A 22,242-nucleotide genomic window follows, 5' to 3' on the forward strand; every position below is an offset into this window, starting at 1 on the left:
ATTAACTGGATATCAGATACTAAACAGCAGTTAAGATCTGTCACAGGCAATTGGGATCAGACAAACACCTTGCTGTGAGTGCAAGAGTATTTTTTCCAAAACAGATCCGTCCATGACCTCCTGGTTCTGATGTATTTGTATGTATTTACAACTGTCAATGTTTTAAGACTTGGATTAAGTTCTGTTTTTTCCTAAAGATTTAAAGGAATGCTAATTTTCCATGATTATAAGGAAACTGTAAGAAAACAGTTAACCTTAAGGCTAAGAAGAGTTCTATTGGCTGTCTGCATGCCTTGGAGTAAGATGCTATGGGGCATAAACAGCTTTGAGAAACGCTAAATGCTTTCCCATTTGTAAATTAGGGGCTGACTTAATTCTTAGAAAAAAGTGCAGTAAACTGTGTGGATGTTGACTGATTCAGGAGAAGAGAATGAAAGAAAGTGGGAAAATAATTACATTAATCTGTAAAGAAATTACCCTTTTGGTCTGCTGATCAGTTTATTAATAATTTGTATTTGAACTAGGTGGTTGAATCCCTTATTTATTACTGGCCATAAACGGAAGCTTGAAGAAGATGATATGTATAAAGTGCTGCCAGAAGATTCCTCAGAGAAGCTTGGAGAGGATTTGCAGTGGTAAGCAGAAAAATCACAGCTTTATAGAATAGTTTGAGTTGGAAGGGACAATTACTCGCTTTCGTTGTATTTCTGCTGGGGAAGGTGAGAGTCTTCTTTCTATTCTGAAATTAAAATAGGTTGTTTAAAGTTTAACAACGTAAAACATACTAGGAGCTAAGAGTAATATTTAGAACTTGTTTAACGTGGAAGCATTTTAGATTTTCCTCAAGTTACATGTAATGAAAGTGCATTAGTGTATTTCCATTATGTCATTTATAATTAATTTGACGCTTTGTAGAATGCTTGGAAAAGAAGACTTTTCATCAACTGTTCAGAGCACTAACCCTTAGTAAATTAACATGAGTCTTCAGGCCTGTGACAAAATAGCTATGGAAACTTAATTGCGCTGTATAAAATTGGGGAAAATATTGGTTTTTTTTTGTTTTTGGGTTTGAGTGCAAACTGAATCAAGTGGCAGATGTGTACCCATTAAATATGTGTGTGTATAAATGAATGCATATTGAAAATATGCCACTCATTGATAAAGTGGATAAAACACCTTGGATATCTAAAAGCTTGCATCTAGGAGGTGTTTTTAATTTTTTATACTCTTTCATGGACTGTGTACCAGTTCATGTTGTTAAGGCATCCAAGAGGAGCTGTCTTTTTATTTTGATAGTGAAATATCTTCAAAGAATAACTGTTTATGCACATTGTCTTGAACTTTACAACAGAAGTTGTTTGCCTTCAGATAACATTTTGTTAAATGTAATTAGAGGAAGAGAGGTCACCTAGTGAAAGGTGGGCTCTGTATCAAGAAAGTACAGCCTTGCTGTTTCTTCGCTTTACACAGGAGGCAGAGCAAATCTCTTTTCCTGATAGTTTGATTAGGATGAGAGACTCCTCAAGAAGTAAAAAGAAGCCAGAAATGAAAAGTTATGATCAAGTCTTACATCATCCTGCTCTGGATGAGTTAACTGAAGAAAGAGGGTTGGTGATACTCTCATAGAAATGCTGCTTTTAACATCCTTGTAGCTGGAGAGCTTTGCCAAATGCTGTGGTTGTGTCTTGAAGCAGTTTGAGGGCTTGCCGTAGAGGAAGGTGGACTCTAATGATCACAGCAAAAACACACACTTTTCATGAGTCAAGAAATGGTAGAAAATAAAGCATTAAAAACCCTATATAAAGTGATTTTTGCTTCTTTAGTGTAGTTGGCCAAGAAGCAGAGGATATAATTCATAAACAGTCACCAAAGGAAGCAGTCTTTTCGCTTGAGCCAATAAACCACACAGAATGTACACAGTTTAATTTCTGATTCTGAAGCATATAGACAGCTCTGTAATCCTTGTAATAAAAAAAGAGGGTAAAAATTAAAAAATACTGCTTTCTTATACATACTGTATGCTTGAAATTTGTGTGCTTCATTGCAAAATAATTGATTTTCACAGCTTAGACTCATTTCAGCCCTCAAACTAGCAAGGTCAGGGAGTCTTGCAGAAAACATTTAGCGTTCTGAAGAACGGGGGAGTATCATGTCTGACAACAGGGTGTTTTAAGAAATTTGCTAACTTTCTGGTTAAAATCGTGCTTGTTATTACTGTTTCTGATTTTGATGTGAACAGATTTGTGTCCTACTTGTGGACAGACATGTGGCAATGCAAAGGTCTTTGCTACTCTGCTGGTGTAATCCTTGCCTTCAGAGAAACGTGTAGTCTTAAGTGACAAAACTGCTTCAGATGATTCCCTCTGCTCTCCTGCCATATCTGCTTGTCCTCGTCAAAGCACGTGGTAGAAAAAGAAAGGGCCAGACATGAGAAAGGGTTGGACTTCGCAACCTTTCTGGGGAAGCACAGAGGGTAGAGGAAAATAAAGACACTCCATGCTCGCTCAGTTTAGTCCATAGTCAGGACATGATATAATAGACTCTTAACTAAGATGAGCAAGTGTCTGAATTGAGAGGAGAAGAAATAAAGAAAGGGTTTCTCATCAGCAAATATGTCAAGGGCGATAAATAGACAACAGTGGTGAATTGTTTGTGCTTAAGCAAAGCAAATAGGCCTGTAATACTAGGTGTTTAAGTGAGTGAGAAAACATGGCTGTCTGTTAACTTGCATAAAAGTGATCATGATAATCTGTCAGTCTGAAAGTATTTTATTCTAGGTAATTGCCTTGTAATTTCAATCCTCCAACATGTTTGCATTTTGTTTGTCAGGTACTGGGATAAAGAGGTGCAAAAAGCAAAAAAGAGGGGAACAACGCCACATTTAACAAAAGCCATTATTCTTTGTTACTGGAAGTCCTATTTAGTTTTTGGAATTTTCACAATGATTGAGGTAAGTGGTGTAAAATGTCATGCAACTTACTTGTTGGCTAACAGCAATGTGAAACTTGGCTTCTTAGATTGTGTGTTATGGACTAGTGACTTGATACTGGACTGTTCAGAGAATGTGGTAATGTTCATGTACTCAGAAAGGTAAAACAGAGCTATAGCCCTATAGAGACTAGAAAATTGCATCATAATCGTGGGATTATGGATGTGGAACAGAGACCTGATTTCAGTTCAGTGTTTTTGAGACATTGCAAGCCATTGACTTGCTTTTCAAGGCTTAACTGTATTTTATGTATCTGAGTGGGGTGCTCAATAGAAAGAGGATTTTGGCGCTGTAAATGACACACTGTCATCTCTAAAAATGGAAGTGTAATACATACTCATGCAATTTTTGTAGCATCAAAGGTTTTTTGGTAATTGAGAGAGTTCTCAAGAGTTTCAACTAAATTATAATGTGGAACATATTTCTTTTGGATTATGTGTTGATAAAAATTGGCTTGACATTTTAGAACACAATAAAGGCAGAATAATAAGGGATGTGACTTGTGGCAGTACTTGGCTTTTGTTTGCCTGGTTACAAACTTGGGTGGTATGGTATGATATGAAATTATTAATACTTTTCTCCTTCTTTTTCTTTCAGGAAACCCTCAAAATAATTCAGCCAATTTTTTTGGGAAATATTATTAATTATTTTGAAAACTATGATTCCTCAAATGAGGTAGATTTGAATTTTGCATACTGCTACGCAGCTGCTCTGTCTGTGTGCACTCTGATTCTAGCTATAATGCACCACTTATACTTCTATCATGTACAGCGGGCTGGCATGAAGCTGAGGGTAGCTATGTGTCATATGATTTATCGGAAGGTAAGCAAACCTCTTTAGAGGTATATTTGGTGTTTGGCAGCTAAATCATTGGGGGAGTTTAGAAATGCAGTGATTTATTATGATCCTGCTTGCAATTCTGTTGAAGTTACTCATTTGTAGAAGCATAATGCGTGCTAACACGTGTCAAATCTTATATGTATGTATGTATGTGCCTTTGCTCTCTCTGGTAACGTGGTGTCGGAATGACATCTTCAGTCCTGCTAGTGAAGGTGATGAGTTAAATAGCCCTGAAGTCTAGGGGGCAAAAACCAGTCTGCTGTTTTTTGCCTGCTAGTGCTGTCAGAGAGGAAGGGTCATGCTGGTGTGGAAGGGTCGTGTGCTGGAGCTGTAAGAGGTGTCAGCATACAGCAAGAGAGGCAGAGCTCCCAGGGAATGGTAGCAGTTACTCAGCCTTGCAGTTTCATCCCCGGGGAGAATGTTATGCTTGGATGTCACCATCTGCTTTAGCACTCTCAGCCACTTGGGAATTGCTTCACTATCCAGTTTCCCTCCCAGCCTTGTTGTGGTTAATGCTGGGATTTATTTATATTTTATTCCAGCGGTGCTGTAGAACTAGTAAGTTGCCTCCTTTGCAGATCAGAGGCTGCCCCAATCCCGTGGGACATCCATCGGGTTGGCTCAGGGAGTGGCAGTAGTTCTGCAGAACTATTACTTCCCCTCCAGGCTAGCAGGGATGCTTGGCATCTTCACCTTTAGTATCCCTGCTCTTTGGGGTGAAAGAGAGAGAGGAGCAGGCAGAAGAGACGTGGCTCAGAATCAGGCTGAATTCTGAAGGCAGAGTAGAGCTGTTTTTTAGTGTCATTTACTGGCTTTACTGTGGAAGTGCTGCATTCTTCCATTAAAACCAATGAAGTGTGAGAAGGGATGAATGCTCAGTGGACTGTGGTTTCTTTGCTGTGTGTCCTGACCAAAAAATAGCTGTACTCCCTCATCTACAGATAGAGTTGAGGCTGCTCTTAGAGGGAAAGTGGAACAAGGGAAGTTATGAGCCCTACCTACAGGAAGGATTTGAGTGACATCCAGGATGAAATGCTCTCCTTGGTGTGCTCTGGGGAGCAAGCAACCAAGTTGTGAATGTCTTCCCCCCTCTTCTGAAGCTTTTGGCAATACCCAAACCATTGTGTGTGTCTCTGCTTCCAAGCAGGAAATCTCTGCTGAGAATGCTGAAAAGGGAAATGCCCTATCTTTCTAACTTTAGTGCTGCTAGAATAGTGACCTGCAAAGAAGTTTAGTTCTCAGCAAAGAGGTTTACTTGAAGGATCAGGACTGTAAAGTTTCTTTGGAATGTAAAGAAATCCATGTTATTTTAACCATTAAATATAGGTACCATCCGCTTAGGACAAACACTTGTACTACTGGTATAGGTCATGTGAAGGTTTTGGGCAAAGCAGTAAAGTGAGGAGAACAAAAATGTCCTGATTGTGTAAGTGGTGATTGCTTTTAAGACCTGTGTTTATTCGCCTCCCTCTTCTGATACCTTGGAAATGATCCTCTGGGAACTTGGCTCTAATGTGGCACACTGCTTTCTTGTGCATAAACATCTCTCTAAGGGATTAATTTACTAAACACAGTTTGAAATTCATGAAAAATGTCTATAGCAATGTTTGTTGCCGTGTTGCTACTATCTTACAAGCTTGGAAAGAAATGTTTGTAACGTGCACCCTTATTTCTAGAGATGGGATTAAATGAAAAATTCATCTCCCCTCAACTCATGAATGTTTACTTACGGTGAAGGGTGAAGGCTGAGGTCACAGCGGAACATTGATAAACCTTTCTCATAATTTGTCTTCATTTTCTGCAGCTTATGGATAGGTCATACTTTATCTTCATAAAGGTTTTTCAAAAACCTTGGATTAATTTGCCAGCACTTTTGTCTAGTTCATTAATTGGTGTAGTAAATAAAATCTTTGATTTGCAGGAATAGATAGGTTGAATAAAAGAGGATTCTTAGTGGGGAACTTGAGATGCTTGTAATTCTTAGGGTTTAGACCCTTTTTAATTTCCTGGAAAGTTAAAATCCTGTATTCAAACTCTCAAGATATTTTGTCATCAGTAAGAAGTATTAGAGATGCACATAGGAAGCTTGCAACAAATACTGAACCAGTCTCATGACTCACAATCTTTTGTTTTAAGATGAAAGGCTACTTATCAGAAGGTGGTTTTGTTGGTTTTTATTTTTAAGACTTAACTTTTAGAAATTCTTTGGGGTTCAGAATAAACACTAAAGCAATTTAAGCTGTGGACTGGTTGGTTGAGATAGAAAGCAGCCAAAAAGGTATCAGGAGTTGACTGAAACAGTTATATTATGCTGTGGTCAATTCTCCTTTTTATTGTGGTTTTGAATAAACTATTTGGGATGAGGAGTGGTTAAAACACTAAGATCACAGAATCACATAATAATAGTGAACTATTTCTGTACAGGAAAACATGTATCATGTTTTGAATATTTTTTAACTCGTGCTGCAAACCTGTGTTTTCTTTCTTTTGTGTAGAAGAAAGCAAGGTCTGTTACCTGTATTTTTGAGCAATTTCACCTTGAGTCTTTGCAGTAATGTTCAGACTGCGTATTTCCAGATGTGCTTTTTTTCAGAAACATACTTTTTTATGAACACATACTATTTGCTACAGATTAATGTACTTATTAACCTACAAAAACATTTGATGTTTACTTGTTTTTCATAGTATGTGCTAAACTTCATTTCATATAATTCAGAAATGTTATTTTATGAGAGTTATTAACAAGGGAAATGCTAATTTGTAAAGGGATGGTAACTAATTAGCAAAGACAGGAAGCACGGTTTGCAGTGTTAGCAAGAACTGATAGTGTAAAATGAATAACTTGGGGTATTTTGTCTTCTGTCAGATACCTCATTCAAAACAGAATTCTTGCAATTGGCCTTCAGGTGGAGTTTTCTGTTCCTGTTTTGTACAGATGCTCATAATGAGGGGGAGAACAATGCATACAAAAAATTGCACTCTTTTGCTTAGTTTTAGTGACTTGCTATGTTGGTATTTTTCCATTTTTAATCACTTCAGACATGAAGATAGCTATGGCACTTCAGTTTTCACAGTCCTTCCTTAAAATTTCTTATAATGCTTTTTTCTTCAGGACTTTGTTCAGAATATTTAACTTCACCTGCATTTTATCTAAGGTTCTTACTATGCCTTGGTACTCTCAGGCAAGAACTGAGACATGCGTTCAGCTTTTGCCCTGGTATTGTATTGTGCATTGAGTCTTCTGTGTATAGGTGTACTGTGCTCTCTAAGATGTGACGATTTGAGGCTGTTCTGACTTTTTTAGGCACTTCGTCTCAGTAATCTTGCTATGGCAAAAACTACTACCGGTCAAATAGTAAATCTGCTGTCAAATGATGTGAACAAATTTGATCAGGTAAGAAGTATTTCAGATCTTTCCAAGGAGCTGAAAAAATTGTGGGGGTTTGAATTAAGAGATTTTTGTTCACAACTGGTGGTTAAATGTTTCTAATGAACATTTCTACTAGTTGTTTCTTGAACATAGAATGTTTTGGGTTGGGTTGGGACCTTAAAGATCATCTAGGTACAGCCCTGCTGCCATAGGCAGGGTCACTTTCCACTAGACCAGGTTGCTCAAAGCCCCATCCGGCCTGGCCTTGAATACTTCTAGGCATGGTGTACCCACAGCTTCTCTGGGCAACCTGTGCCAGTGCCTCACCACTCTCATAGTAAAGAACTTCTTCCTAATATCTAATCTAAACCTGCTCTTTTTGAGTTTAAAGCCATTCCCCCTTGTCCTGTCACTACATGCCCTTCTAAAAAGTCCCTTTTCAGTTTTACTGCAGTCTCCCTTTAGCTACTGGAAGGTTCTTGTAAGGTCTCTGCAGAGCCTTCTCTTCTCCAGGCTGAATAACCCCAACTCTCTCAGCCTGTCTTCACAGGAGAGGTGCTCCAGGACTCTGTGATTATCTTTGTGGCCCTACTTGTTCCAGCAGGTCCATGTCATTCTTATGTTAGGGATCACAAAGCTAAATGCAGTACTCCACATGGGGAGAATCACCTCTCTTGACCTGCTGTTCACATTTCCTCTGATGCAGCCCAGGACATGTCCTTTTTCTGAGCAGCAAGTGCACATTACTGGCTCATATTGAGCTTCTCACCCACCAATACCTCAAGTCCTCCTCCCCAGGTCTGGTCTCAATTTATTTTCTGCCCAGCCTGTATTTGTTCTTGGAATTACCCTGACCCAGGTGCAGGACCTTACACTTGGCCTTGTTGGACTTCATGAGGTTCTCATGGTTTCACCTCTCAAGCCTGTCAAGATTCCACTGGATGGCATCATAGGAAGAGATATATACTCCTAAAATATGGGAGGAAAGCATATACTTTTCCTGCCCCTTTGAATATTTTCCTGCTGTTTTGCTAAGCTCAGAGAAATGCTGGTGCATGAACATAAAATCAGTGTGGTCATTTGCTTGCTTTCTGTAGACCTCTGCATACATTTAGGTCTCTGGACCTGGTACAGAATTCTCGCTGTATGGTTCAGTACTTGCCACACCCAGAAGCGTGTTCTCAGTGTTACTAGGGTTTAATTTCTTAACTGAGACCAAAAACTAATTTTTAATTCTTAACTGTTTGCCTAGGTAACAATTTTCTTGCACTTCTTGTGGGCTGGACCAGTGCAAGCTGTAGCAGTAACAGTACTTCTCTGGAGGGAAATAGGCCCATCATGTCTTGCAGGAATGGCAGTTCTGATTATTCTTCTTCCTGTCCAAACCTGCATTGGGAGGCTTTTTTCTTCCCTCAGGTAAGGCCACACATGTTGGGTTGTAGGTATTTTCTGTCCTAGGTTTTAAAATGTGCGTACTAGGTAAAGGTGGAGTATTGCTCCGAGATCAACTTGTGTCTGGTGATGTTTTTAGCATTGTCTTTTGTCTTTGCCCATGTTTTTTGTAGTTGCTAATGTGAGATGTCTGAATTTCTCTTTAGGGACTTGAAGTGGTCTGTCTTTCAAACATGCTGAAAATAACTGCTGCTCGTTAGCTGTCCAGTCCATTGAAAGTTATTAAGGACTATTTCTGTAGCTACCTTGCTGTAGATCTTGGCGCAGAATTGTGTAACTCTGTGGGCTTTGCCTTCCTGCAGTGAGACTTGGAGCAGGGCTGACAGTATTGCCTTTGTAGTAACCAGTCCCTAAGTTTGACTTACTGAGGTGTTGCAAGAGTTGGAACAGAAAGCTCTGAAAGCCTCGTGTTCAAAGATCTTTCTCTCCTCCATAACAGATGCAGGGAGCAATAAGGGGAAGTAACTGAGACGGAACGGAAGAAAAAATTTATGATGGTGATTTTGATGCCAGCTATGAGGTTTCCAATTGTTAGGTTCTAGGCTGTGAAAATACAAGTTTGCAGTAATTTTCCATTGTCAGACAACTTTTGTTTTACTGTGAGTTATTCCTAAGTAAAAAAAAAAAGGGCTTGCCTAAGATGTGACTGTTGAGGCAAGTTTTCACTTCCAAGTTACCTGTTTCTTGTGTAATTAATCATGCTCTGCTTACATCCTGAATTTATATGTGGATTTTGTATCAAAATGGAAATATTTTTATGTTGCTTTACTGCATACATGTATGCTTAAGAGCGTTACATGTCTTCATTGTGTTTATACGTGGAGTGAATGGGCTCCTTCTAGCTCTTTGGGTAAGTAAAACGTCTTTTAGTGAGTTACTATTATTTTCAACTTGTTTTTCAAGGCAAGTTTTCCAGACATACTGAGTCTGGCATTGCCGTCGCATGGCTAGGTGTGAAGAGAGGGCTGAGAATTAAAAGATGAGACCACCTTGTAGGCTTCCTTCTATTTGTGGCCAGTGTGGTAGTCTTCAGTCATTATGTTCGTGTGCTGTTTCTCAAATACTGCTCATGTGCTGCTTCTCAAATAATGAGACATTCAGTGTCCTCTGTCAAATTCCTATGGGTTTCTTATGATAAAACTTGTTTGTAGAACACTTGCAATGTATTCTCAGATGTGCATTTTCACTGCATGTGCAATATGGCTGCATGAATATCAAGCTACTTCACTGTTGGGTTTTTTTAGCTCTTAAGTTTTTGAGGTTTTGAAGTTTGAGTCAATAATTAAAATAGTTCGTGCTTGGCTAGTGGCCTATCCTGTGGTAAGCATTAATATTCCCATTTAGCAGATGGGAAACTGAGGCATAAAGAGATTAAGGGATTTGTACAGGGTCAGGCAAGAAGGTGACAGAAATGCCATTCTTGGAGGTATGTGTTTTATAAATTATTCAGTGGCGATGTAATGTTGCTTGGAGTTTTTTACCCATTCATTAACAGCCACTTGTTTGGATGCAATGCAAGTGAAAGAATTTGTTAACCAGAAGAACTTTCGCTTGTTTCCATGTGCACAGATCTTTGTATCTGTGAACAGGAATGTGTAGTGAACAGAAGGAGTTAATGGTAAAACTGGCATAGATTTCAGCTCTGTAGTGATGGGTGTGTTCACATGGCAATTGCTGGGATTCTGCATGGCTTTAAGGAAATCAGCCTAGGAAGAAGTAATTTAAGGATTAAAGCTTTTGCTAAAATCCAGGCACGCTTGGTGTGGCAGCTAATTTGCACTATTATTTAGCATTGTACTTCTGACTCAGTCTTGTAAATACATGTGTGCACCAGTTTATGATGAAGGAATTAGGTTCAGTTCTGTAGAAGTTTGCAGAAGTGGCCTTGGTATCCTATGGAATGGTATACACTGTATTACGCAGGATTGCTTTTACTTGCAGAAATACTAGAATTTTGCAAACACGTGACCTAACATTATTTGAGAAATAGTTCAATTACTGGACTGACGACCACTTTACATATATTTATTCACAAGAGCCCTTTCACTGCTTAGCCATGCAACTGTAATATTCTCATTTAAAGCCCCTTGAATTTTTTAAGATAGCTGTGTGTAACTGTTGTGTCAGACATGATTAAAACCCACCAAATATGCTTCATGAAAACAAAAAGGAATTCTGCAGCTTGCTTAATTTAGAATAGTTAATAGTATTATAGAGGTGACTTCTCAGACACGGGAAGCATTTTCAGGTCCTTTCCTGTTGCACTCTTAACATGCTGTGTAAGCATGTTTCCCAGTCAGACTGATCTTCACGTACTCTGAACTTAATATTTTTAAAACTGGAGACATATCTTCCTCTGCTGTAAGTTACCATCAATGGACTGGATGTCTGTGTACTTGAAGCTGTTTTATAATACCACTGAGCCTGTGGCTTCTGGTATGTATGTACAAAATACGCTTATTGCAATGTAGGGGAGTGAAACTTTAAAAAAAAAATTAAAGTAAAATAGCACATAACCCCCTGCACCTCTTGAACATTTTAAAGCAATTTGAAAGAGGATGGTTACTATGATAACATTTCATCAGGAAAACCGAAAAAGTGGTTTATGGGAATTAGAGCCTTTGTGATTGACACCAATTAAAAAAGAAACCTCCGTTAGCTTTATTATTTTGAATCATCTTCAACCTTCTGTTACCTGGAGACCGAGCCTAGAGGTTAGGTGACTTTCAAAAGATTGCTGCTGCAGAGACATGAACAACACATGCTAAATTTTGCCTTTTATTGTGATAGTCTGAGTATGGGGAAGAAATTATGAGCTTTTACATTCTTTGAAGAGTTGTTTTTCTTTTACTGTTTCTTTCTGAAAAAGGAGCAGAGGAAGTAGCAAAGATAATCTTGTTCCACGTGAGTACAGTTGGTTTAGGCTAAGTTATCTTCCTTGGTGTTAATAAGAAGCCTTGATGGTATTAGGGCCAAGTTTCTACATTCCTTTTGTCAGTTTTGTTGTATAAATATTTTTAATACCCTGCTTCAGCCATCCTAACATTTATGGAACGCTGGTGCTGAGAAGTTTTTTTCATAATGATGAGTAGGTGCTTGAAATTCTTTCTACTTAAGTTCTTTAAACATGGGTATTTCTTCCAGAACATCAGAGAAATCTTAGAGGGGGCAGGTTAGGCTGATAAAGCCCAGTCGCACCTTCTAAAGAGATTTGATTATCTTAACTTTCATTGGTTTCTGAAAAAAAAAAAGGTAGTTTAGCAGGTAAAGGTGTGTTTTATCAAAATAAGGCCTACCACAGCTCAGTATGTGCAAAGTATGTTTGTCTACATGAATGAATTCAGAATTGTAATAGGCTCTATTACCATGATTTATACATTCATTTTGTGGCTTTTAACTTTCAATGCTTTTTTGCTAATTAAAACTGTGAGTTTATTATTTAATTATATATTCCAGTTTGTTCATCAGTGCAAATAGGACTAAAACAGACATATTTACATTAGTCTTGATGACAATTAATGCTTAAGTAATACTTATTTGTAAAGCAAAACCATATCTAGATTATCTCTAATAAATTATAGCTCATGGACTAAGTAATCTCTGCTTCAACTACAGTTAATCCTAAAAAGACATAAATGAGGCCAATTTCTGTAACAGCCTTAAAAGAGACTTATGAGAAGGGTGTTGTTTTGGCATTTGGAAATCTTCTTATTTAAAGTAATTATCTGACTTTTGTTTAGTTCTAAATTTAGTAGTTAAAAATGTTTTCATTTGAGGCTTTTTTTGGTACCCAGATAAGTTGTTTATGCAATACCATGTGTTTGCACAAATTGGGCTATAATTCTCATCATTGAATCACAGTTCCCTGAGAACAGATGATACCAGGAATACAGGCATACCAAGTCTGTCTGCTGTGTGTAAACTTTAACATACTGCTTGAGGAAGACCCTTTAATGCAAATACAATTTTGTGAGTCCTCTTTACAAGTCAAAGCAAAAACTGTTAATATGAATATGTTAAGTGATTGTGAATTGTCTTCTTTTGAGGACCTCAGAATTTTTCCTTTGTGCTATTTACAGAAGCAAGACAGCTGCCTTAACAGATGTCAGGATTAGGACCATGAATGAAGTGATAAGTGGTATGAAGATAATAAAGATGTATGCTTGGGAAAAATCGTTTGCCGAACTTGTGAATGGTTTAAGAAGGTAATCCTGGAAAGATACAGCTTGGTATATGACCACTGTCAGTTTCCATGTTTTTGCATGTGAATAAACACATTATTTTGTACTTTAAAATGCAGCTTACTTGCACTTCTTTGGCTTTTCTGTTTTGCTTTTTTTTTTTTTAAACTTTCTATAGCAGGAGAGGAGGAAAATGCATCCTAAGGGGATTAAAAAAGAAAAATAACTCCGAACTTTGACATATATAAATTCTGGCTTTTTTATGCTTCCTTTGCAGTTGTGTTTAAGAACAGCAACTAATAATCTGTAGTAGTGGTAATTCAACAATTTCATCCTCACAGTTCTGTAAACTGGTAGCAAGGAACCTATAAGCAGACATTTCCCTTTTCAGAAATATGTTAAATGTGACCTTCTTTGTTAAATTGTGGCATCCTCATGTAGTACTCTGCTCCCTTTCCAAGTTTTAAATATTGATCAAGCCATCCAGGAAAGGTGGAGGGCAGTAAGACAGCAGATCAGAAATTCCCTGGTGCAACTGGCAAGGCCAGCTGAGTTTGGTGTCCTAAGACATTTCATAAGACCATCAGCTCAGATTAAAACACATTAATAAATTTGATTTTTCAATCAGTATTTGCCCTTTTACTTGACACTGTAGGAGCATTCAGTGCTAACGGATAACTGGTTGCATATTTCTCATAATTTGATTTTCATGTTGTCCCTCTCCAGCACATGAGTAGAAAGTTGTGGGTTTTTGTCCTTTGTTTTATTTGGAGTTCCTTTTCTTTAAAGGAATACTTCTTCCTTTATACCCATGTGCAGGCTTGCAAACTTTCAAATGTTCCCCAACATGTTTCTTCCCATGTACATAATCCTTTCCTCCATTGGGTTATAGGATCCTGTGCTGATTGAATGTTCATGATTGATGAAAAGCTTTGCTGCCTTGCATGGAGCCAGAGAGGAATATTTCTTTATTGAAACCTTCCTCAGTGGGTGTATTCACATCACTAAACTTCAGATTTCCAAATTCAACACCTCATTAGAATTAGAGGCTTCCATTTTTAATGATGGAGAGAAATAAGCTCTTCTAGAACGCAGTGTTGAACCTTCTTTCTTTTCTTTAATTGTGCTGTGGAAAACTGTAGTTAAAAGTCTTAAATTTAGCCAGGTGATTTATTGCCCAATATTTCCACAGTTAATTGCTAAGATGACATCTGAATTTCTCTGTTGCTCTTTTTTCCTGTGTCTGTCCCTATTAGTTTCGTTTTATGTAACCTCATGCCTCAAGGCAGTGCAGTATATTATATGCAGCCTGTGGGTAGGCTGTAATTTATCTGATATTTGTGGAGAGTAGCACAAAATACTTGCCGATTATCCACAGATAATGAGAGGATTATTAAGGATTATTAAAGGGTGGGAAAAGAGTTTCATCCAGGGTTGTAGAAGTAATTGAATTAGACCCAATTCAAATAGTTTACATACAATTGTTCATTCTCTGTACTCTGGAGGAGATCAGAGATTATGAACCCTTAAGCTGAAAAAATAAGTCTTTGAAAGTCTGTTAGTTCAGCCAATTTGGCAAGTATAGTGGGAAAGTTGCTTAACTAGTTTTCCAGTGGCGCATCCTGCATCCTTCTCTTCATTAAGTGAGGGCTTAATTTACTTCAAATTGTATAATCACAACTTGAGTTTCTAATCTTCATATATAGTTCCATGTGGAAGGTGATAAATATTATTAAGATTTTCCCTGTGAATTGCCAGAATATTTGCAAAGAGAAATTAGGAATCCTTTCAGGATTTTATATTTGATCTTATTTCAAGCAGACAAAAATAGAGTATGTGTGGAAGGAGTAAGTTGTTATGGCTCTTTTGATAAGGAAAAATGATTATATTAATAAGGAGTTAAGCCTGGTAGCATCCACATTGTAGTGGATGGTAGTGCAGTAACATTTTGAGGATTGGACTTGATGAGTCATTTAGAAGTGGAAACTGCAATTTAACTGAAGTGGATATTGAGAACATATGCATCAGCAGCTTTTCAGTTGCTGGAGGGAGACTTATGTGTCTGTGCTGTACTTCAATCACTATTTGGCTCAGGCAATAACTGGCAGAACAATTGGCCTCACAGATCAGTATTTTCTGAATTGTGAACCAGAATTCCTAGAGCAAAACAAGCCAGAAGCAGGGCCTAAATTGGGAAGGATTTAGATAAAAGGAAATACTGTAAATCCTGTGATCCAGCTTGAGGAGCAGCAGCTGAATAATGGCAGATACTTTGGCCATGGGCAAACTCTTGATATTTTGGAACTTGCCCTTTTTATCAAGTGTAGAATATGTGTTGGTCATATCATGAGTTTTGTGACTGAACTTTTCTGGATTTTGATATTGGAAGGAGGAGTCTGTGGGTGATTGGCCTTTAAACAGGGTTCTGTATAAAGGTTTTCCTCTTTGCTATTGCATGCAACACAGAAATATTTAAAGATTAGAATCTGAATTAAAATACTAGTTTGACTAAAGCAGAAAAAAATAGTACCTTGGATTTCTGCCTCTGAAAAATATTAATTTTCTATAGCTACTAAGATATTAAATACAATATATTTCCCCACTCAATTTCTAAGCCTTTTAAATTTATTTATTTTTTTGCTATTTGCCATATAACATGGTTTCTTCACAGTTCTTTAGATATGAGGTGGAGTGGTGCAAGGGGAGAAGAAAAGATATGAAAGTAAAATCCTGAGAGGGAGTTTCCCTCATTCTATTATTGAGGGCAGCAGTAATGAGAGAGATTGATGTAATTGTTTATATTTTGCATTTTTAGGAAGGAGATTTCCATGGTTATGAAAAGCTCCTACCTTCGAGGACTGAACTTAGCCTCTTTCTTTGTGGGAAGCAAAATAACAGTGTTCATGACTTTCATGGCCTATGTACTACTTGGCAATGTTATCTCTGCAAGTCGGGTGTTTGTTGCAGTGTCCCTGTATGGTGCAGTGAGACTGACAGTGACTCTGTTCTTCCCTGCTGCTGTTGAGAGAGTATCCGAGGCAGTGATCAGCATCCGGCGAATCAAGGTATGGCTGTTGATTGGAATGGTGTGTGGATTTCTTTTCTTGACAAAAGCAGCCTGATTTTAGTTTTGCAGCTGGGAAGTTTTCTGGTTTGAAAACTGAACTCGTTGCTGTGTGTGCATGTGCAAAAACATGACAGACACTGTAGGGCAGACTGAAATCTAGAAGGAAAGTGTACATGGCAAAGGGGTGTTGTAGACATTTCTGGAGTAAGAGTAACGTGTACAGATACACAGATATGTTGGGATTGGGATTTGAAGAACAAGGCAGGCAGATGGGAGCTGTAGGATTGCTATTCCATGTACACTCCACTATCCATGGAGGATGTGTGTGAGCCCTAGCTTGTCTTCTGATTGCTTTCAATACTGGAGTGAAAACTCAAATTCAATAAAGATGAACATCAGTAGTGCTGATGTCTAGTACTAACAGAACAAGAATGTGTTCTGCGCTACAGACTGCTGCATTAAAGTGCTTCACTTCTCATCACTCTCCGAAACAACTCCTGCCAGCTGGAGCTTGATCAGTACCTTTGTGCTTGTTAACACATAACAATACTCCTGTTCACCCATGGCTCCTGGCATCCTCCTGCTTCCTCTTGGTTGCTGCCCTCTGTAAGTGTTCAGCAGCTATCTCACATCTGCAAACTGTTAGAAGCCGAGACGAGTTAACAAATACTTAGCTGAGATCAAGAGCTTCTCTTTTTCAAAGTACTGTCTACTAGAGCTTACTTAAGGTCTTAGTTACTCTGTGATTCAAAGTGCAATCGAATTTTTCTGGGTTTTTTTCCTTAAAATTGTGGTAACTGTTGTCCTTGAAAGTTTTCTCTGGAACTTGTTCCTTTTTAAATGTGTTTGAGCTGTTTCTAATCTAGCATCAGACAAGGTGTGCTAGAAGTGTGGCTGTGGTACAAAGTGCATGTTTATGCAACTTGAAGGAAAGGTTCTCTGACTGGAATATAATGCAGAAGTACGTTAGTGAAAGTGCAATGAATCAGTTATGCAGATGTAAGCAATTTTGTTTTGTTAATGCCCTGGACTTTAAAAGGAGGGAGAAGTTGAGATAGCGTTCTGTAGCCTTTTTTGCCACTTGAAGATTGCTTAATAGGGACACTGGACGGCAGTTTACTGTGTCCTTACTGTTCTTTCAAATGAAGTAATGTAAGGCTTTACCATCACAGCAGTGGAATGATGAGCAGTGAGGGTTTTACCTCTTCTGCATGGGAAGAGGGAGTTAAAAAATTTTAAGACTTGTCGGTGTTTCAAGGAAAATACAGGACAGGTTCTTAAGGTTCATTTGTTTCTGGAATTCTTTATTGAGCAGGAGCTCGTTAGAGAAATCTGCACTTTTGAAGGTTTTCTGGTGGGGAGAAAGCTAGCTAGTTAGAGCTACAGTGTTGAAGTTGTGCATTGATTTTGAAATGTAATTCCTTGATCAGTTTGTGGTTGTTTTTTCCAACCCCATACTTGTTGTTCTGTATGCTGCTTTCAGAATACATGCGCTTGGGTTCCTTTTCCTTTCTCAGTCTCACATTAGGCAATATGCTGTGTTTTTCTTCTATTGCAGAACTTTCTGATGCTTGATGAGGTGTCACACTTCCAGCCACAGCTATATAGTAGTAATGAGAACAGCATTCTTCATGTTGAGGATTTGACTTGCTATTGGGATAAGGTAAATTTACTTCTACTAAATGTAAAGCACATTGGTGCTACAGGCATTTGAAATCTAAACCACAGTGTGTCTATGTATAGTGTGCTGATGTTTTGTATTGCATCCTTTGTGTATGAGAATCCTTTTAGTATGTTAAGCTAACTCTATAGCTTAGTACTGAAAACACTATCAAGTGCGTCTTAAAAGTAGCTATTTCTGAATATTATACTAAATTAAAAACTCTGCATTTCTATGGGAAAATATCTCTATTGTGGCTGAGATACTTCAGTTGGAATTAAGGACAGATGGCACAGTAAGGTGGGCCTTATTGGTCTAGAACCAGTATCATGCTATACTTCTCACAACAGATTTGAAAGCCTTAGAGACTAGTCAGCAGATATTTGCTACTGTGTATTTTGAGACTGTTGAGCTACAAATTTTTCTCTGCTTAAAATGCACTAGACCTGCCAAAATTACTAGAAAAAGGGACAATTCAAAAGTATTAAATTTAATCTGTGTCATTTTTTTTCTGTAAGAAATGCAGATGTTGACTGTTGTTTCTGTTTTAAAACTGCAATTCCTATGGTAAGCAGCAATTTGTGATGAACTGTTGGAGCTATTACAACCTCCCAGTGTCCTTGTACAAGGAAGGCTTCAGTGTCCATTACAAATGCTGGAAACTCTAAAAATGAGTTTTGCCTATAAATGTAATGCAAATAAGACATGTCATGTATTTCCCTTTTTATACCCTCTTCCCCTACGTGTCTCTCAAAGAAGATCAGGTGTGAAAACATACGTGAGGATCTCCTACTACTGCTACTCAGCTGCAACAGAAAATTGCTTTATTCTTCTGCTTTCTCAGAGTTCTCTGTCACAGAAATATTTCTGAGACATTGATCAAATTTTTTAAAATTCATTGATATGAAAGTCTTAATTTTGAATACATTCTAATGCAAAACGTAATGCATTTCTTAATCTTTGTTTTCTTCCCAAACTGGCTTTGATAGCACTGTCAACAATTTATAGGAAATGGTTGCATAATGTGCCCATAAAACACTTTTTTTCAAGAGCTGTTTATATTACATAAAGCAGGGCAGCATGACTGGAATTACAGGTTTCCTTTCAGTTTAAAAAAACCCCGAACCAGCAATCCATTCACAAAACTGTTAATGTAATTTTCATTTTGCTATTTAATTGCAGTGTGCATAGGGGAAGAATAGTTCTCCCAGGACTGTTAAGATCTGCTCAGAAAGTTTCTCTTACATAATTTTACAATGATGCAAAATAATTTTATAGAATTGCTCACTGAAAAGTTGGTAAGTTCTGATAGACAGGACTTATAAAAGGAATAGTATAAATATGCTGTCCTCTGTCAAGTAACTGGCTTAGCTTGCTACCCTGACTAGGTTTCTCAGGACTCTTTGTATGTCTGCACAGACGCTGTACAGATAGATGATAGTTTTTTTATTTTTAAAGATTGTGTGCAAAAGAGATACTAAAAGCCCCACAACAACCACCAACCCACAAATCCCAAATCACTTGAAGTTAAAAAGGGATTATGAGCTAGAATTTTAGGAAAACAACCTAGCATGGTGTATTACAATTTGTCAAAAGATAAAGTCAATTGATTCCTGACCACACTCTTGTTTTACTAAGGCAATTATTATCTTGAGTACCACAGGCTAGTCTGATACCAGCATGGAATTAGGGATTTTTCAGTATGGCTTTTTGGTGATGTGCCTTGAGTTTACAGAACAGTCTGTCTGCTCTACTGAGCCACTTCAGATTAAAATTCCAGCATTTGAATAGAGGCCAAACTTGTCCCTTGTAATTTAAATCATTAAATGAGGAGCCTAAGTAGTACAGGACTTCCTTCAATATATGATCTTTGTATCCCTTAGATGGGCAGAACTGTTTCATTCTCCTGGCTGTAGGACATAAAAGGTCAGCCCAAGCTCACCTGAGGAGTTGCAGGCCCTGAAGGGATCATTCTTCTGTCCTTCTGTTGTCGCACGCTGTGTCTGTTCCCTCCCTTGAGCTGGCTGTTAATGCTTGTATGTATGGCCTTGTGGTTGAACCAGTTTGGAGGGATAATGCAATAGAAAATGAATAATTTTTATTGAGATTTGTTTTCTGACAGCTGAGTCCCATGAACCACCCATACGCAAGGTTAGGCAAAAACAAGTGGCAGAAGAAGGACAGTTAAAGACACAGCAAGTTAACAGGGCACAGGGGAGTGGGGACACTTGTGGTAATGAGCTGTCAGGTGAACTTTGCTGTAATACTAGTCTGTGCTCTAATTTAAGTGCCTCAGTTTAGTGCCTAAAAATAGGTGTCATGAATTCAAGACAAATGATCTTTAATTATAAGGAATACTATTTTGCAAAATTGCTGTGCCCCTTAGGTGTGTGTGGCTGTGCTGTTTGCTTGCATTGCTACTTTTGTGTAGGGTCTGTGGTACCTTACAATACTGCTTTAATATTTAGTATGCCAGTAATAGTTTAAAATTTTGGTTTAAATTTAATGTTTTTAGGGTCTTACAGATTTTTTTAGAAATCTGAATGTGGGAGGGAATGTCTTTGCCCTGTTGCAAATACAGAAGCAGAGCCTCAAGAGGTCTGAAAAAGGGCCTATGTCTGAAAGCTTATTTACTTTTTTCCATATAGACATTGATTTAATAAGAGATATTTTCTCTTCCTACAAACTGTATTAAAAAAAAATAGAAATCGTTGGCTGCCATAAGTTGGAAAAGTTCTCTGACCTTGGCACTCACTGAACACCTGAGCCGTGTACTCTGGACAGAGATATCAAATCCGTGTCAAAATCCTGACTGGGGGTGGGGTTGTGTGCGAAAGGGAAAACCAGCCCCGTTGATGCCACCTCGTGGAAATTAATAATAGCAACAGAAGAAATTTGGCAGAGTTGCACAACTCGCAGGAGTTCAGGACTCTGCGCCTGCGGTGCCTCCGTGCCCTGGCTTTTCATTTGGTTGTGTAATAGACATACTTGTTTGGGGTCTCTTTAATGCATGTATTTTAGTGTCAGTCATGCTTAGAGCAGCCTAAGATGCATGTAAAGGCATATTCTAGTATGAGGGTGCTTTGCTTTAATGGGAGGGAGCTGCACCAGGTCCTTAGAAATTGCAGTTTGGCTTAGCTAATAGAGACATGAGCAGTATTTCTTTCCACAAGTAGGCGTTTTCATAGCCTCGATAGAGGAGGTGCAATATAGGCTGGGAAATAAGCTCTTATCAGTGAACATAGAGGATAGGCATACTAAAAAGGGGTAGTAAACATACAATCCTAGGGCAGTGTGTTTTCACACAAATAGCCCACTACATTTGCTGTGAAAAGTCTGTGGGAATACACAGTATACAAGATGAAGTTGTGTTAAATCAAATGGCATATTTGTGTTTTCACTTTGGATAGAGGACTAGAGCAAACACAGAGCTGGCTTTCTTGAGGCTCTGAGAGAGCTTTAACCCTCCCTTTTCCCACCGTTCGTCTGTCTCCTCGGAGTTGCCGAGTGTGTGGTGCTGGGGCCACGACTGCTGACATGGTGGCCAGCAGAGAGCTCCTGTTTCCTTGGCTGCCACCCCAGCCTTGTGCGGAGCTGCAGCGAGGACGCACGGGCTCTGAGGAAGCATTGCTTCTGCTGCCTTTGGGTTGCTTTTCCCTTGAATGATGTTTTGTCCGTGTTCCTTGCTCGTGGTGAAGGATGAGGATCTTTCAAAAGTGAATTACCGAAGAGGCAAACCATACGCCTGAAAATATGGTGGGCGTATGGGTTGCTAGTTTATAGTGATTTATGCACGTTGTTTTCCGTTTTGATGGTGTATAATTCATTACTGAGGAAGCCTAACTTTTGCTCAAATCCACAGAGTTTAGAAACCCCAGCACTACAACAGCTTTCGTTTACTGTCAGACAAGGGGAATTACTGGCTGTGATTGGTCCTGTAGGAGCTGGAAAAGTAAGTCTTAATGTTTAACCCATTTCAGAAGGCTTTTATGAGTGTGTTTAATGTGAAAACTGCAAACTTGAAAATGTCCAATTCCTTTCTGTGTGTAATAACACTCCATATCAAGAGTGGCATTCAAGAAAGATTGTCCTGGGTGTGGGGAGGAGATGGTTTGGAGTTAATACTTGGTGCATTGCTTCTTGTCTGCATGTAAAGGGTACTAGTGCTTTTCCACTGTTAGGAGTAGTTTGGGTGACAGGGTGAAATAGGCCATCATGCCAGTAAACACTGCTCAACCTCTGTCATGTCTTTAATGCAATCAAGCTTTTCCATTTTTCTTTTACTTTTTTTTAAATCCTCTCCAGTCTTCACTCCTAAGTGCCGTGCTCGGTGAGCTGCCGAAAGCCAAAGGTTTGATAAATGTCAGTGGAAAAATCGCCTATGTTTCTCAGCAGCCTTGGGTATTTTCTGGCACAGTAAGAAGTAATATACTGTTTGACAAGGAATATGAGAAAGAAAAATACGAAAAAGTTTTAAAAGTCTGTGCTCTTAAAAAGGTAAGGCTTTTCCTCTTTGTGTGTTTCATTTCCATGATTGTTATTTTTATCTCAGTGTGCTTTTGCATTTGTGGTACATGCTGCAATGTGTAATATATAGAATTGATTATTATTAGTAGCATGTGCAATAACTCCTGTTGTTTAACAGAAATACGAGTAATTATTTTTGACATCCATGTGTGAGCA

General features: G+C 38.4%; 1 protein-coding gene across 1 annotated transcript in view; it reads left to right on the forward strand.

The window, feature by feature from the left end:
- Nucleotides 1-524: 524 nt before the first annotated feature.
- Nucleotides 525-22,242, forward strand: part of ABCC4 (ATP-binding cassette, sub-family C (CFTR/MRP), member 4) — a gene marked incomplete at its 5' end in the record, with an annotated part of 132,123 nt that continues 110,405 nt past the window's right edge. Inside the window, 10 exons of the mRNA XM_009082521.1 lie at nucleotides 525-635; nucleotides 2,830-2,950; nucleotides 3,587-3,811; nucleotides 7,134-7,223; nucleotides 8,452-8,615; nucleotides 12,731-12,856; nucleotides 15,648-15,897; nucleotides 17,458-17,562; nucleotides 21,422-21,511; nucleotides 21,865-22,056. Coding sequence (XP_009080769.1) covers nucleotides 525-635; nucleotides 2,830-2,950; nucleotides 3,587-3,811; nucleotides 7,134-7,223; nucleotides 8,452-8,615; nucleotides 12,731-12,856; nucleotides 15,648-15,897; nucleotides 17,458-17,562; nucleotides 21,422-21,511; nucleotides 21,865-22,056 — 1,474 coding nt within the window. The remainder of the gene's footprint in view (nucleotides 636-2,829; nucleotides 2,951-3,586; nucleotides 3,812-7,133; nucleotides 7,224-8,451; nucleotides 8,616-12,730; nucleotides 12,857-15,647; nucleotides 15,898-17,457; nucleotides 17,563-21,421; nucleotides 21,512-21,864; nucleotides 22,057-22,242) is intronic.

The sequence above is a fragment of the Acanthisitta chloris genome, unplaced genomic scaffold, assembly GCF_000695815.1.
Source record: "Acanthisitta chloris isolate BGI_N310 unplaced genomic scaffold, ASM69581v1 scaffold14589, whole genome shotgun sequence".
Taxonomy (NCBI): Eukaryota; Metazoa; Chordata; class Aves; order Passeriformes; family Acanthisittidae; genus Acanthisitta; species Acanthisitta chloris.